Source organism: Chelmon rostratus, chromosome 10, assembly GCF_017976325.1.
Source record: "Chelmon rostratus isolate fCheRos1 chromosome 10, fCheRos1.pri, whole genome shotgun sequence".
NCBI lineage: Eukaryota > Metazoa > Chordata > Actinopteri > Chaetodontiformes > Chaetodontidae > Chelmon > Chelmon rostratus.
Genome location: NC_055667.1, coordinates 12,350,145 through 12,367,201, shown reverse-complemented (window position 1 = coordinate 12,367,201; position 17,057 = coordinate 12,350,145). Strand labels below are relative to the sequence as shown.

Sequence of the window (17,057 nt, the reverse complement as noted above, 5' to 3'; positions counted from 1 at the left end):
CCCTCTTACCATAAACATCCACACACACTTAAAGGTGCAGCATCAGCCTTTAACACTGTGACACGTCTGTGTGAAAACAGACGTGTCTGCTTCCGCTCCTGCCAGAAAAGAAATGTGCATCGAATGTGCCTCTCCGCCAGTCGGCCTTTTCAAAAGCGCCCGTCAATCTCCCGATTTCCATTTCACAAAACCCTGCGTTTGCTTAGGCCATTGTCTGCCTCCCCCCATGCATTCATTACCTGGTTTTCCGTCTCACGCAGGCTGCTCATGGCTTTTGTTTTAATGGCAGGGAATTGCAGCGATGATTAGAGTCATTGTAATTTCTGTGTTCACCTCAATTTTATGAAAAGAGAGGCTGGAAAAAAAAAAATCTCCTAGTGATTTTAATAATTCATCCTCAACACTGTAAATGGAAATCTAATGGGAGCTGAGCTGCCAGGGCCCTGATGCAACCATGTCACATAAACCATGGAAGGAATAAAGAAATGTGTGTGTGTGCAAGTACAAGAGAAAATGTTGGACAGAGATGCAATCTAGACGGACTTTGTGTGTTTGTGTGTTAAAAAAAAGACAAATAAAGCTCTAGTGCACGTGGAGGTTTGTGTGTGAGAGAGTTGGCTTTACATGCATGTGTTTAAACAGATCACTCAGCACAAATGCATTTGTGTTTATTTATATGGGCGAGAGAAGGAGACTGAGGCTCAATCATGGCTATTTCTGGCTTTTCATTTACTGAGTACGTAAATGTGAGATGAGTTTGACCCCGAAATGAGGGGGTGTCCATCCAAACTCTTATTGATGGCATTACACCTATTTTTAGATGTCAGTCCCTTGGTGTATAAAAGAGATCCATCACATCCAGGAAATACGATTTAACACGTCAATCCAATTAACACCTGAATTTCCTCGAACAGTGGAAATGGGAGTGTGAGGGATGGAAATGCAACGATGACATTAATTAGCCTCTTATGGCAGATAATATAGAGCGGAGTCAAGCGTGACAAACATTTTGGCCTTGAATTTCACCTGGAGCCACTACCACCACCTTTATTATAAGTAGTCCCATCAAATTGATTTTATATGTGTTCTTGTTGTGATAACAGATTGTTTTTGCTACTGGAAATGTTGAAGAGACAAACTATTAAAGGAAGATTTTCCTTGCTGTGCTTGCTCATGGAGGACTCTTTACATCAAAGAGTATGGTCCAGACCATCCTGAGACAACGTCTGTTGTAATGTATCGAAATAAAATAGAATTGAACTCAACTGAATTTAAAGAAAGAAAACATTTAATTGTTTTTAGGCATGAGTGAGCAATGCTGACAATTTCTGAATAGCTCATTTAAAGTAGAATAAATGCTGTTCTTTACTGTTTCTCTGACAACAGCATATCCCCAGAGACCAAAGACTTTGCTCCTCTGTGTTAAAATGGCTGATTCCACAAAATGTTTCTTACCAGCTTGTGTGGCTTTTGAAGCCTTAGTCTAAATGGTTACCTGTCAAACAGCCATTTATTCTTAAGGGAATGCACCAGCCTTTTTGCTTTTGTTCTCTAAGTTATCGGTTTATTCATGACTGCGTTTAGCCTGCCATATGTTGTATGTTAATGCCTGAATATCCTCCCAAACGGACGCGTACCTTTACAGCTGCAGACACCACCAACACGTAGTATTTGTGTTTATACTACTGTTTCGTGCAGGAGGACCTGTTCTAGAGGACTGGCATGCAGCAAACAGATTAGAGGTCTGTTTGCTGAAACCGGTTAGCTGTCACTAAAAGCCGTCATGCCCATAATTATGCAAACTTTAAGGCTCAATATAATTCAAACAAGTGATTTATATAAAAATGCACCGCTGTACAGTGCAGGGGGACATTAGCTATAGAAACCAAAACCATTTTTTTGTATCAGACTACTGTATATAAATGTTCATTTCTGCGGTAAAGTTGAGCATTTAAATATGGATGTCTATGGGATTGACTTGCTTTTGGAGCAGGCCTCAAGTGGCCATTCGGGCAGCTGCAGTTTTGGGCACTTTCGTGTTGGCTTCATTTTTCAGCCCCTGAGGTTGTCGCTTCATTGCTACCACTCTGGTTTCAATGAAGCGATCGGTTAGCTTAGCACAAAGATTGAAAATGGACGAACAGCCTGGCTTCCTGCAGGGTAAACAACGACAGGTTGCGGTTTTAAAGAAGGTTATGTATGTGACTATTTAAAGAAAGGTACTACACCTGGCCAACAAATGTTCCTACACGTAACCCCTATAAAAACCGAAATGTAACAGCTTTTGTAGGGATTAAACAAATGAGATATAATGTGTTAGTTAGTGCCTGTCTTTGGACAGAGCCAGGCCAGCTGCTTCCAGTCTTTTCGCTAAGCTAACTGGCTGCCGGCTGGAGCTTTAAATTTACTGTGCAGACATGAGAGTGCTATCTATCTTTTTATCTATCTACTGGCAAGAAGTTAAAATAAACATGTTAACTTACACAGTGCCAAACTATTCCTTTAGAGCATCATTGTAAGTTATGTTGTATGGTTTTCTAAAAATAAATCTGCCTTCATGCCCTTCCTGCTCCAAATCCCACCCCTCTCCCTCATATCATCTTCTTCTGCTGAAAACCCTCATGTTTATGAAACAAACAAACCATTGTATGCATCTCTACTATATGTTCCAGGTGTTTATTCTTTGCCTAGGTATGATTCTTGTGAGGAGGATTTCACCCAACTCTCCTCTCACTCCTTCGCAGCTACCTTCACCAAAGCTCTGTCCTTGTTCACCAACTTTATGGAAGCCCAGATTTTGACTAATTTTCTCTATCTGTTCTGAGGGTGTTCGATTTGTCATTTCTTCCAAATCTTCAGCAGAGCAGCACCGGCTTCACGTCTGTCCCTGGCTCCTGTATATAAAGCTCATGTGAACCAAACTGTTGAAAGACAAAACAGCTCCATCTCCAAGCTTCACTAATGAAAATTTCATGACATTGTGGCAGATTTTTGCTTCAGTCGTGTTCTATAAATAGCCTGATCGAAAGGACATCTTCTGCTATTTTTGACTGCAGGTGCTTTTCCCCTCATTCTCTCATCTTTGCTTTCTCTTGAGTGAGCCTGCTGCGTTTACTATTTTTAGATTTTCCTGTTTTAGCTCAGCAGGGGGTTAGGGACTCTGTGTGTGTGTGTGTCAGTGTGTGTGTGTGCAGAGGGGTTGTAGATGGGCTGTCACTAACGTTAGCACACTGTGTGGGTAATGCTGAAGTAGGGAAAGAGGACAGCAGGAGCAGAAGGGAGGATATCAGGGGGATGCCTCTCTGCAGCAGTATCCTTGAAAATGCTGAAATAATATATGTGCACACTGGGCCAGCATAGGAATAATCGAAAATGCCTGGAAGCACCTTTGAGCAGCGTATGTCTTTGTTGTATTTCTCATGATTTTAATGGGGTCGCAGTTGCCCGAAGGTTAGAAAAACTGGCTTGTTACCAGAAGGTCAGCACTTTGAATCCTCGGCCAGTGGCCAGTGCATACTGAATAGCAGCTGGTGGTGGAAGGATGTGGTTGCACTGTGGTCACACCGGGCAAGTCGAAGCGTGGATGTATATCACTGTATGAATGAAAAGGTGGTTGTTGCTCAAACCTGTGTGCACATTCAGTAATCCGTTGAAAGAAGTCGGTACACAGTTAATAATTGAATTCATTCCTGGTGAGCATACAGAAGGTTTGCTCCTTCTTCCATCTTGCTTTCTCTTCAATCCCCCTCCCTTCTTGTTCTTTGTTTCATCGCATCTCTCCTTCCCGCCCTCTTCTGTTCCACCTCTCCCTTCATCTCTCCCTCCATCCCTCCTTTACCATCTTTTCTTCATCCCTCCCTCCCTCCCTCCTCGCTGGCAGAGACTCAGCTGGCCTCCCGTGACACAAAAACAAGCCCGGTTGTCATGGCAACCTCCTGTAGTGCACATGAAGTGATGCATGTTTATTTTTAGATGCCTCCCATTCAAGACAATCAGCAACGGGTTAACAGGCACGCTCGTGCCAGAGTTGCAGATATTTCTGACTCTGTGAAGATCCGTGGCACGGAGAGCGTGCCGACATTCGCTCCACGAATCTGTACGATGCTTTATTAGGAATTTTAGATTTTTTATTATACCTTACTAATAGATATGCATTGAAGCCTATCATGCTCCATATCCATAACCCAAACTAAATAAAAAAATGTTTTGAGAGTGTCAGTAACACACATTCATAGAGCAAACACTGCACTGTTCAACCATTTTTGGCGTTTTCGGTCTTTTTCAGTTTGAGGTCTGTTTTTAATTTCCTACATATCGTACACTGACCCTCTGCAGTGCAGGAGAAGGAGCAGGAAACGCTCAATCACAGGTGGGCCAACATACACACACACAGACCTTCTAGAATTAATGCACATTCATTAAGACGAAGTTCAATGCAAGTCTGAGTGCTTCTGATTTTCTTCTTTATTACTTTGAAGCCCCGCAGTCACCGTTGCTCTCTGAAAACCACCTCTGTCTCGCTTTTCTTAAAAGTTCTGTTTCAGCCATGCAAATGTTTTTCTTCTTGAAATTACTGCCGAACATTTCCTAAAGTACACAGAAGCATTGTTTACATTGCTGAGTGAGTTTTCTCAGGTTGTGATTGTGCACCGCTCATTTCTGAAAATCAACTTTAGGATTTCAGAATTACTTGAAGCTTTATATGTCACGTTGTCACTTATGCAACACTGCTGTTGCTGAAACTGTGATGACGCTCAGATTATTGAAGAATTTGTAGTGATTGCAGAACAAACTGACGGCACATGAACCGATGGATCCATGGACAGCATCCTTTATTTAGTTGGTTTTATGTGTACAAATGAAACACCTTAAGCATTGTCTAAATGCCATTCTTTTGTGAATGAGTCTCTCTGTCTCTCTCTCTCTCTGTCACACATTAACGTATAGGATAGTATCCAGACTCATGCCAGTCCAGATGGCTGTTATTTTCCTTGATCCACTTACTTACATCTTAGTGCTAGTTTTGAGACATTGGCAGTTGGATCACATCAGTGCCACTGATGCCCTGTTCCCTCTCTAATAACAGCTTGTGCCAACACAAATGAACCCCTCTGGCATTTGCTGGCTTTATCCCAGCAGTCCCTTTTACAAGCCTTGTCCCTGTTCCAGGTTTACACCATTTGGTTTGTCACACTCCATTCAAATGTCCACCTAATGGATGACCAGCGCGGCAGGTGAAACAGCTGTTTTTCTTGGCCGTTTGCACCGACCAGCCAAGGCTCTGAGGTCTGACTTTGTCTTAGTTCCTGGTGAAAGACATTCAAATTGATAATTTCACGTGTTCCAGTGCAATCTCTTGCAGATTTATATATAAATGATATACATTGTCGTAGCCACACTAGCACGGCTCTAGGGATACACACGTCTCGACACAACTATTGGATGGATTGAAATTTGGCACACACGTTTAACTTTGGTGATCCCTTAGCTTTTCCACTTGCCTTCATCACTTTTTAATTTTACCAATACTTTATGATTATATTATGATATGCATGCATGCTTAACTAAGATGGTAACCACAGCAAACATTGTACCTGCTTAGCGCCTATATTTTAGCATTGTTATTGAGAACATATTAGCATGCGGATATTAGCAAGCACCATTGTGCCCCAAGAAGCAATGTGATCAGAGATGATCAAGTTGAAGACACTATAAAACAAGCATGACTTCTTTTTGCAGAGTTCTGTGTCAGAGTCAGCAGTCGTGGTTGATGATCCTGCATAATCATAGTTATTAGACTGGAGCCACTGTGGGAATACCAATTACATGGGGACACCAAAAGGACATTTTGAGCCTAGTATTGAATTGTCTCATTGAGTTATGCAAATGTGATCCACACAAGCGTAAACGTATACATGCATTACAGCCTAGCAGGAATGCACACAAAGTATAAGCAGGACGAACAATGTGCGCTGACGTACACATGGACAAAAAACTAGAAACACCAGTATTCAGGCTTTGTAGATGTGGTAGCTCTGATGTTACGGTTCACTTGAAACTTCATCTCCAACTGCAAAGGAGCGAAGGAGCCATTTTAACAGCTAAGCAATATTAACAATCATTTGAAAATGACATTTGCTTTGTATTTTGCTTAAAGCAGCATTTAGAAGTTGTGGAGACTTCTTGGAAACTGGCTCATTGCATTTTGCGTCAATCACAACAAGCAGTACCGAAACCATAGAGTGTTGGAGAAACTGCACATGAAAAAAGTTAAAATTAGAACCGACTGCTAGCTCCAGTAGTCAGCAGGTTTTATCTCATATTTTTATTAACAGTCATTCTTCATTAGCCGTAGTCAGTTGTACAGTTCCTTTTAATTGGCACGTTCATTAAACAATCTAAGGCTGAAGCTCACTATGACTCTAAAAGCGTAATTAAAAAATGATCAAGTCCTCAGGGAGCAAGAGGGGAGCGGAGGGAGAAATAAGGAATATGAGGGGTTTGAAGGACAGAAACAGTGAGACTAAAAAAATATAAACAGCGTGAAGACACTGTTAATAAATGTAAATAAATGGCTGCCACCATGTGGACTTGTATTAAGATAGTACAGTATGTGCAGGGATGTGCATACTGACTTATAGCTGTCTCTAGAACCATTTGCTCCATTATGATCAAGTTAACACCTTGTATCAAGTTACTGTATGTCTCTCTGCAGAGAGACACAACACACCAATAATAACTGGTTAATAATAATTGTTACTTTTCACTAGTTTTACGGGTCAAAAGCAGTCTCACCATCTTAACATTTTTGTTTTATTTTGCTCTGGTGGCACAGCTGCAGTCCCAAATGATGGATGTCTTTGGTCTGCGCAGTAGCTGTGTTAAAGCAGGATGATTAATAAACCTCTGTTTGATGTCACGGTCCCACATCACCTTGTCTGGCCTTATTTTAATAACACTGTAATGACCAGCTCCCTGTGCATTTCGCTGCTTTCAGTCCAGTTGGAAATGTTAACTAATCAACTAATATACCTGTCTAATGACTACACTCTATGAATAGATAAAGGCAATTGATTATCAGACAGCTCAAACAATATTCTTATAAAAGAGACTTTGTTTGTGTAGCTGTCTGCCTTCCAACATGGAAACAAGTTGCTTATCACTTCAATGTTTGCTGTCTGTGCATTAAAGTAGGAAAAGCATGATGACTTATTACAATTTACACCAACTTCCCCTAAATGTTGATTAAATATGCTATGCCAATGTGTATTAGTCATATGTGAATGGAGAGCAACACCTGTTTTGATTGTGTGAACGGCTGCGCCCCAACAACACAAAGGAAAAGCTGATATTCCTCACAGTATTCAAAGGCCTCTACAGGTATCACACTCTTTGTTATTCCGCTTCATATGCGTGCATTCGCTGTGTGACTGCACACAATTGGTTTGTAACTTGCACACACCAGATCAGGGTTTCATAGTTCCTGCTTGTGTACACGCACTTGGACCGCATTGTCTGAAAAACAGTCTGAGCAGCACTTCTGTTTAAAATTTCTGAAAATACAAGAAAAAACTTGGTCTCTCTCTCTCTCTTTTATGAAAGTCAATGAAGTGGAATTATCCATTACTTTCAGTTGAATGACAAAAGCAAAATTGACTGAGCAGTATGTTGACTGTTATATAACCAGCATACAACAGACACACTAATAGTACAGCTGTATGCTCCTGGACCTGCTCTACAGAGAAGATATTCCCACCGCTGTCGTGTTTGTAGCTTATTTTAATATACTCATCACAGTCGTGACCCCCGGGCTTGTCCCTGGCATGATGTTTTGTCATATCTGTTACTATCCTGCTCTCTCCATAAACTTTTGTCAGCATGCTGAGCGGCAGGTGCTCTTCAATCTACCAAACACCTGGCGTGTGCACAGCATAGAGCCTCCATCTGAAAACGGCATTAAAGCTAGATCTACAAAAACACAGACAGTACATGCTCACGTACAACGCCCACCCCCCTGCTCCCTCAGAACGGCACGCAGATGAGGGAGTGGGAGAGCGGGCAGCACCATGAAAGTAAGCGTTGAAACTGTCACTGGTGGTGGTATTGTTGTTTAAGTCACGAGGTTGCCAGGCGGTCTAATTAAACTGTGCAGGCTAGCAAGCGCATCCTCCCACCAACCTGAGAGAAGAGAAGAGAAGGTTTGTTCTTCATAGGCTTGAAAGTGCTGCTCGGAATAAAATCAGAAGGGGAAAAGTGATTCACAGCAGCTGCAAATTCAGGGGGGCTTCCACATGTTGTCCGTGTACTGAAAATGTCTTGCAAATCGCCTCATGTGGCTTCGTTCAACTTTGCCTAAATGAATTCTACTGCGTAGCTATTGTAGATAATGGAGGTAAGAAGATGAATGGCAATTACAGTAGTGCAGACTGGTAAATTAGATCAGAGCTTCAAGCCCACGGTTGATATAATAACAGCAGGGGAGACATTCCGGTGCGCAATACGTGTAAAAGATGAATGTGTCTGAAAACAAATCTTGTGTCTTTTCTCCTGTTTTCATCAGCTCGACGGAGAGGAGGAGCAGAGACGTTTCGAGGAGGGCAAGGCGCGTTACCTCCAGAGAAAAGCAAAGAGACTCGCAGATAAGGAGTGCCAGCAGTGACGCCACCGCTCAGAGCGGAGTTACAGTCTATCAACCCTACACAGCACATACAGTATGAAGGGGATAAAAGCCCTGCCTCCCGTTCTGTGACCGTAGCCTCCTGTTAAACCTAAACCTGTGGTTATTCTTTTTTCCTGTGCTATGCACCAAAGTGTCCACATGTAGCTGTATATGTATGTAAAAGTAAGAGTACATACAGTATTTTTATTGATGTATGAAGACTATTGATGACCACTGTGTAAAATGACAGTCTGACTGTATGTATAAGTATGAGTACTGTTTTATTTTCAGATTTTTAAGTATGAAGACTTGATGATCAGTGTCAGTGCAAAGTGAGGAGGCGCAAGGAAAACGATGAATAAGTGAGTGAATAATAATGAATAAAAGATCCAAGCGCGAGTCTGGGGCTCTCGCCTCGTGTCCTTGCTAGTTTTGATGATGATGTCATTGTCTTGGGCATGCCTTGGCAGAGAGGGCACACGCTATCTATCTTTTCAGCACTGTGTCTTTCACAGAGAAATCAGGGGAGCTCTGGGGCTTTGACTCAACTTGCATCTCTCCCACGCCCCCCCTTCCCCCTCCCTTCCTCTCCTCCTCCTCCTCCTCTGTCTGTCTGTCACATTCTGACTCCAGCGTTGGCTCTCCCGCTTACCGCCATGTCCTCATCAGTCTCCATTCTCTTGCAATGTCACTTTCTACCTCCTCTCATTCACTCCATTTGTCCCTCTGTCTCCCCCAGTCTTCTCAGCGTCTCACTCCCTTTGTCTCCAGATGAGATTTCAGGACCACTGCAGGAGCTGCAAAGAAAGGTGCCTGTATGGGCATCTTTCTTTTTGCATATCTCTTGTGTTTGTGCATGTGTGCACAAAGAAAGATCAGAAGGATGAATCGAGGTCAGCAGCAGCCAGCGAGAAATCAATATCCATATGGTCCTGCCGGGACTGAAAAGGATGTGATTATTAACCAGCCATAAAAACTTCTGTTCAAATATTTAGCAGGATTGGTTTTTCATTTGGGTATTGAGAACACTCAAATCTGATTTGTCAGGAGGAGTAGGGAGGCTTCAGTCCTGTGCAACAGATGGCAAAGACTAATTTGAGATCAAAACCAATGAAATTAAAAGATTAAAGCGCAGTGAGCGAGCTCTGTGAAGAACAGAGAGCCACACAGCTCCAAACCTCAGCAAAATGCCTTTTTGTTTGGACCTTTGCTCCTCGTCGTACTGCTTTCTTACACAGATGGAAACTGATTTGTCATTGGATCGTGAAGGTTATTGTTTTTTCCCTCGGTCCCTCCAGTATGTGTGCTTTTCATTTCCCCCATGAAAATAAAGTTAGGCTCAAGCTGCACCGGGGGGATATATCTATTTTTAACCCCAATGAAGTCGAGGCATCTTGCGGGAGAAGGAGAGCGCAGGGAGTGAGAGGAGGGAAAACACAATACAGGGAGACAAGATCCATCTTAGATGGCAAGACAAGACTTCTGGGAAAAATGAGCTGACTAAAAGTGTCTGTACAACATTAGCACAGGCATGCCTGACTGTCCCTGCTCTGAAAACGTTCAAAAGCAATATCATTTCTCATCATTCACAACAATGTTTATTACTGTCTACAGCCATTTCAGCTGGTAGCAGCTGGCTTTTATACATAGAGACATAATATGGTAACCATGGTTACTTATGTGGAAGAACACACTTGAAATGGAAGAGATGAAGAGATTATCAGAAACAGATGCTTCTCTTCCAGCTGCCATCAAAAATGTTGAAATCTGCTTTAAATGGCATAATTTAAGTCTCACATGTAAATAATCTTTGTGTTCCTGCCATGAACTGCATTTAACTGCGTATACTCAGTACACTTAAGACAATGGCACCAGAGGAAGCTGCATTAGACTGATTTTTCCCAAGAGATATTAATGAAACAAAGGCGAAAAGCTGATCTCAAATTTCCTCTCATGTCTAAATTAGGGGACTAGCCGCCCTCTCGCTGCTGCGTCCCGATGCAGAGAGACTGACGAGGCTACTCAGAAGACGAATGATCCTCCGGTGCAGGAGAAAAGCCATTAAGGGCTGTGAAGGAAGGATAAACGATGAAGTGAGGCGGTTTTGAGAAAACTCTCGGCTTTCATTACCGAGTGACCCGCTTTGCAATCTCTCCTTGTCTCCATCATTCTCTGACAGCGGGGGCTTTACTTCCACACATGAGACAAGGCACAGAAACCTGAACCGTGTGCACACTACACTTCAAGGTCACTCGTGAAAATGTGTCTGCCAATATTTGTATGAGGCAGCGAGTGTGTCGACAGAAGTTGCAGATGCTCAAAGACATTGTGCTCACACAGAAAATGGCCTCTCTTTTTTTTTGTTGGTAAACTTTGTTTGTGCTTCCTGGAACACCTTCACAGAGCACAGACACATGCAGCCCTCCTGTTGTCTGGGCTTGGAGCCAGCAGGGCTTTCCTTGCAGAGGAGTAGGTGATGGGCCACACTTTGTCTGGCCTGGAACCTCCCTTTCTTTCAGCCACAGGGGACCTCACTGGGAGTACTACTAAATTAAGCTCCCTCTGACTCTAAGGCACACAAACCCGTCCACACAGAGAGGTGGCAATGCTGAGAGGACATGGGAAGAGTAGACCATAACAGAGCACACCAGCAGGACATTTAAAACAGTGTTCAGTATTAAAGGGCTGCTGTGCCTGTGTTTGTGTGTGTGTGTGTGTGTGTGATGTGGTGTGCGATGGTGGAGCTGACGGTGAGGGTGGGGGCGGCCTGGTGCCAGCGGAGCCAGTGGGTGGGAATGCCTTCTGTTGCTTTTTACTTCCAGGTCACCTAGCATCACACAGGAGAGGCTAGAGACGGACAGTCTGATTCTTTTAACAAACTCTCCTGCCATGTCCGGTTCTAATGACGGACTTATTCAAGTCTGAAGCACTAAAGTAAAGCGCCCCTAACAGCCTCCACCTCCCCGACGTCTTTATCCATGCACCGTTATGGCCAAGAAGAAACTCTGCACATTTTGTTGCACAAGCTTTATCTAAAATTGTCGAAACTATAACAAAAAAAATATTTGATTTCTTCACTGCGAGCCTTTCATGAACCAGACGAGGCCTGATGCCCAAAATGGATTGCTAATTCATGTTCCCTCTGACTGATTTGCTAAAGCAGCCCTGACTCACTTTACCCTGACAACTTAATAATGCACATCTGAAAGAGTCTGTGAGCTAAAGGTAGATGAGGGCCAGCTCCTGCAGAGTCATGCGCACTCAAATGCAACACCGTGCATCACCGGAACGACGGTTCGGACACATTTGTGAATCAAACTGTGTTGTTCGCTTAAAAATGGCTAGAACTGTGAATGTGACATCATGAAGGTACTCTTCGCCTTCCTCTCACATGCACCTATTGGTTGCACGCACCGTCAGCTTTTGCCCCTTAATCTTATTTTCATTCACTCAGGTTGTGCTGCATCAGAGCATTTTTCCCAGCTTTAAATTTTTAAGAAATCCTTGCAGAAGTGAGGGTAGCCTGTTTGAGTTTCAAACAAGACCCTTACCCAGTCAAACACGAAGGCCATATGATGGGGCAGTGTTAATTACTGTGATAATTCATCAGGTTTTTTTCCACAGATGCCCAATGTGCAAGTTTCACGAGCTGAAAATGAGTTATCTCAACATAAGTGCTCAGACAAGGAGTTTCAAACAAATTACCGGTTTATCCGTCTTATGCAACGTGCTTATTCTCAGGTGAAACAAAAAAGTGTGACATAACTGTCCGTTCCACACAATACTGCATGCTTGCAGGTAAGAGCAGGAGGTCAGAGCTGAACCAGGAAGTGTTGTGGAAGATATAACAGCTTTTGGTCTCGGAGGAAAGTTAAATGTTCTCCCTTTTTTACACAGTTTGTCATCTTTTTCACTTAGTTTTAGCATTCCACCTCCCCCTAAATAAGGTTTAGAAAACTGGACTTAATTATGGACTTGTTTAAAACCTGTCCGAGGGTTTGTATGGTTGTTGTAAATCTCACCCATGAAGTTAACTGAATGTAACGATGCCTAGAGACCTGTGTTACTGACATTTGAAGGCTTTAAAGTCCCTAACTGGAAGCAAGAGATGCTGTGCTTCTTCTAAAAGGCTGAAGGATTTCATTTTACGTTGTGGTGACATATTAAGCTAGCAAGTCCTCATCCTCTGGTGTTCACGTGTTCCTGCTGTGCAGCTCTCACTGTGGTTTCAGACAGCATTCATTTAGACAGACTGTGTTGTTTCCGTTCTGCAGTGCCATTATGTGATTTCGATATTAAAAAGAATGTAAATCTAGAGGCTGCAGTGTAGCTTTAGGTAAGTATTGCCTGGATCAGGGGTGAAGCTCAGGGGATATTTGCTACCTCGCCTCAGCATCTGGAGCAGCTTTTCTTTTGAAGGCACTCCAGTGCTGCACAGCCTGGCTGTGTGCTGCATGGGCAGCTCCCAGGTGTGCTGTGTATCTGTTTTAATGAATGGGAGGCAGATAAAGCACCCGCTGCTCATCAGACTGTCCACCGAATACATGAAAATGAAAATAATCCTTATAAGAGTGGCAAAAAACCGAGGCACCAGAGACCTCTGTGTCTCTCCTCTCATGTAGGGCCTATTAGTTTTCTCACTGGGTACAATCTAAGCCCTGAGGGAGTAAAGCCGCTCTTACAGAATCATCCAGGGAAGGAATCTTACATAACAAGTCTTATAATGTCAATGAAAAAGGGCCCATTTAAAGGAGCATGAATAACGTGAGAAAAAAAACGTGCACTGATGCGATTGATACATATTGGAGGTTCAGTGCAGAAGTCCTTTAAAAGAATGGTTGGATAATGAACATGGATGCTTTGGCAAATTAGATTCAGTGCAGTTTATATATAGCAAGCTGCACTGGGCTGTTACAGCCATCTCTTCTTCTCTTATCAAAGCTTAATGAAGTCAGTTTCTAATCGGCTCATTCAAATTAGACCTTTAATGAAAAAACTGCCCTCATGATCATTCAGAGGTTGCAGGAAAGACATGAAGTATGATTTTTTTTTTTTTTTTTCAGAGCGAATGTGCAACATGCAGGAGCAGTTCTCGCTCTGTCAAAATGCCGACCTCTTTTCCATGAATTATTTCTTATTGCGGTTCACTCCCACGGCCACGGAGCGTCTGACTCGCGAACGCGCCTGTGCTGTCGGGAGCGCGCAGCAATCATGCCTCGTCCGTCGCTCGCCTCGCCAGTGTCGGAGGATAAAAGGTGAAGAAATCCGTCTTTTGCCGTAAATTAGCCGGTCCTGTAGCGCGCGTGCTGTCGCTCGCGGTGAAGAAGCTGACTTTTTTTTTCATCCAAACCCGTTCATCATTTGTCTTTATTCCCCGCCGTCAACGAGTCAAAGAGGGCAGGAAGAGACAAGAGGAGTACAGCTGTGGTGATGTGGTGTTTCAGGGCTCAGTCGCTCCTTCAACGCTGCTGACGCTGTGCAGGTTGGGGATGTAAACGCCGGGAAGCCACTTTAAACGGACCTGAACTGATGGGACTCATTCCCCCGGAACAATGAGCCGCTAGGAGCCGGAACGTGTCGTGAAAGGTAAGAGAAAGAGAAGCCGAGCACAGCTGATCCTGATCCCGCCAGGCTCACCGGTGATCGCCCCTTTGTGATGACACGAAACAACGCGGCTCCGTCCGAACAGGTGGTGTCCTGCGGCACGAGCAGCTCAGGTGATGAGAGGGCAAAGTACATATTTGAATTGCAATGCAACATTCCTGTGGAGCAAAATCTGACCCATTTCCAGCATCATTACAATCAAAATGCATGCAAGACAAATCGGGATGAGGAAGTGGCCTAATTGAAGAACTGAGTCAGAGATATTTAAACACTACAGGCTCTGTTTCACTAATTTACCTGAGTGACATTTCATCTGTGTACAGGATTAAGAAAGGTAATTACACACAGCTGCAAGGTGTGGGATTACTAGAAATGACCAAGATTAGACACTGAGTTAACACTCTGTGGATGATAGAAAGAAAAACACTCCAGGAATTGGAACAAATCACCCAGATAGTGTCCTTAGCTTGATTATAGGCAGTTCAACATGAGAACATTGAGTATCCTCCAGCCACAAATCTTAGCACACGCACAGAAGGGACGTGCACACTTGTGCAGCCAATTTCTGCAACGTGTTGAGCACAATTTTAGCAAAGCTTCACACCTCCACTTTTGTTTTTAGCAATACAACTTCACGCCATCCTTGTGCCTCTTTATAGCTTCTTTATCAAGATGTAATTCACCATCTAATCTTATAATTTGGATGCATGTGATTTGATCTTTGAAGCTGCTAAAAAGAAAAAATTCATACTTGAAGTTTGGAATGAAAGTGTTGTGTATAGCCACATATCAACACAGCCATAACTGACACCGATTTGGACTTTTACATCTCTCACTCTAGGCTGAATGATTCACTTCTAACTAATCAACTGACTGGTTCACAGAAAGTCAAGTCCTGCTTTAAAGAAGTAACTTCATAGATATATTATGTGTTTTATATATACATTTCCCGACAGAAAAGCACATCCCTGTAGGAGTAGATGAGAGTGGATTACATGCAGTCACAGGTCAGAAAGTGGTCGTGCGAGCCAGTGTTCACATTCGCTGCAGAGAAAGTGCTGTAGCCGACATGTGACAGTTGGTGCTAGACCACAAAGCCTCACCACAGATATCAGTGCTTCGCAGGGCACATGTGACATTTTGTCTGTCACACATTTGGCTCTGTCATTTTGTGACTGCGTTAGCCCGTCTTCACACTGGTCTACTTTCCGGTCACACACGACACATTGACCAGGGCCCGCCGTCTCTTACGCAGCATTATCTGGTAATGTGGCATTAATGGCGATGAGAGCGGCATTAGATTCTAATCATTTCATGCGTTAAATGCCTGGCACCAAATTTAATTTAGGGATATTTTTCTCCTTTTTTAATTGTATTATTGTACCACCTTAATTCACTTAAACTGCATGCCTGTTTCTGATGCAAACTCCAAACCCTCTGCCATATGGTGCCCAGTGATCCAGCTACAGTCATAGCTGGAGGTAGCTTAACATAAACAGGAAGAGAGCCTCTAGGGTTACATTTGTGATGGAAAATTCAGTGACTTACTCATGTGACATGTCGCTCAGCTAAGAAAAGTGCTCACAGCGTGCCTCAGGAACATCAGACAGCACCGTGGATTCTGGCTCGTGACCTTTTTAATACCTTGTACCTTTTTAGTAAATTAGTGGCATCCTGTTGCCACTGATTTCACCTGTATGGCTGGTAATCATAGGTATTTACTACAGCTTTGTGCTGCTGCAAAATCAAGTGCATTGTAGATCTGACATATCAGTGCTGGGAACTTGCTGTTTTCTAAAGAAAGCACACAGTATTTAAGAAAATGATATCAGTTAATGCATCCTCACAGGCCTAACCAAATTCTGGACACTTTCTTTATAAAATGCAAGTTAACAAGTCTAAACTTGCTTAGCTTTTCAGCAGACCAGCAAATGACAAGCCATTTGGAAATTGCTCTAATGAGCTATAATATAGGTTTCAGATGCTTTACCTCTGGAAACAAATACAAAGGACGTGCTGATGGAAGAACACACCAGACTCCATTTTACTGCGCTGTGAAAGCCAATTAGAGCTGGAGTTTTTGATTTCCTGTTCATGGTTATGGCTCCTGCCATTGTTAAAGCACCTCAGAGCATACTGTTATTGATATTATTTGATGGGTATTTAATCAGTGATACTTAATCTAATGCTGTCTGATATGGCAGTCCTGCTCATAAGAGACTCTGACATCATATCCGAATCAAACCTCATTCATTAACTGACTGATGCTTTCATCACCAAGTTTCAAAATCAATGCCAAAACAAAACCTTTCCTGATACATTACAGGATATAAACACATTCATCTGTGTTTTTTTTTTAATGTTTGAGTCAAGAATGAGCAAAAAAAAAAAAAGTAAACTGACTAAACATTTGTTGCTGTTTGTCATACTTGGTGCCAGTGGTGGAAAGTAATACATACATTTGCTCAAGTACTGTACTTAAGAACAAATTTAAGGTATTTGAGTATTTCCATTTCAAGTATAGTTACTAATGACTTCACTAGTAAAGATTTTACATACAAAACACATGCAGGACTTTGCTTGTAACAGAGTATTTTTACAGTGTGGTGTTAGTACTTTTACCAAAGTGAGGAATCTGAACACTTCCTCCACAACTGCATGGTTCTGAGGAGACAATTCGCGTCATACTCGAAAAGTATTGAGTTTCGTAGTGACCCTTTTGGCATATTGATCAGGGAGGCTGCCTAGCATTCAATCGTTTGCTGGTTTGATGTAGAACTTACAGCAGGAGGAT

The 17,057-nt window shown here is 42.8% G+C and overlaps 2 protein-coding genes across 2 annotated transcripts in view; both read left to right on the top strand.

Moving 5' to 3' along the window:
- Positions 1–9,058, top strand: part of acot7 (acyl-CoA thioesterase 7) — a 50,558-nt gene extending 41,500 nt beyond the window's left edge. Inside the window, exon 9 of the mRNA XM_041944987.1 lies at positions 8,561–9,058. Coding sequence (XP_041800921.1) covers positions 8,561–8,659 — 99 coding nt within the window. The 3' untranslated portion in view covers positions 8,660–9,058. The remainder of the gene's footprint in view (positions 1–8,560) is intronic.
- Positions 9,059–13,949: 4,891 nt separating this feature from the next.
- LOC121612889 (probable G-protein coupled receptor 153) overlaps positions 13,950–17,057 on the top strand; it is a 34,001-nt gene continuing 30,893 nt past the window's right edge. Inside the window, exon 1 of the mRNA XM_041946052.1 lies at positions 13,950–14,245. The gene's annotated coding sequence lies outside the window, so the exon portion shown is untranslated. The remainder of the gene's footprint in view (positions 14,246–17,057) is intronic.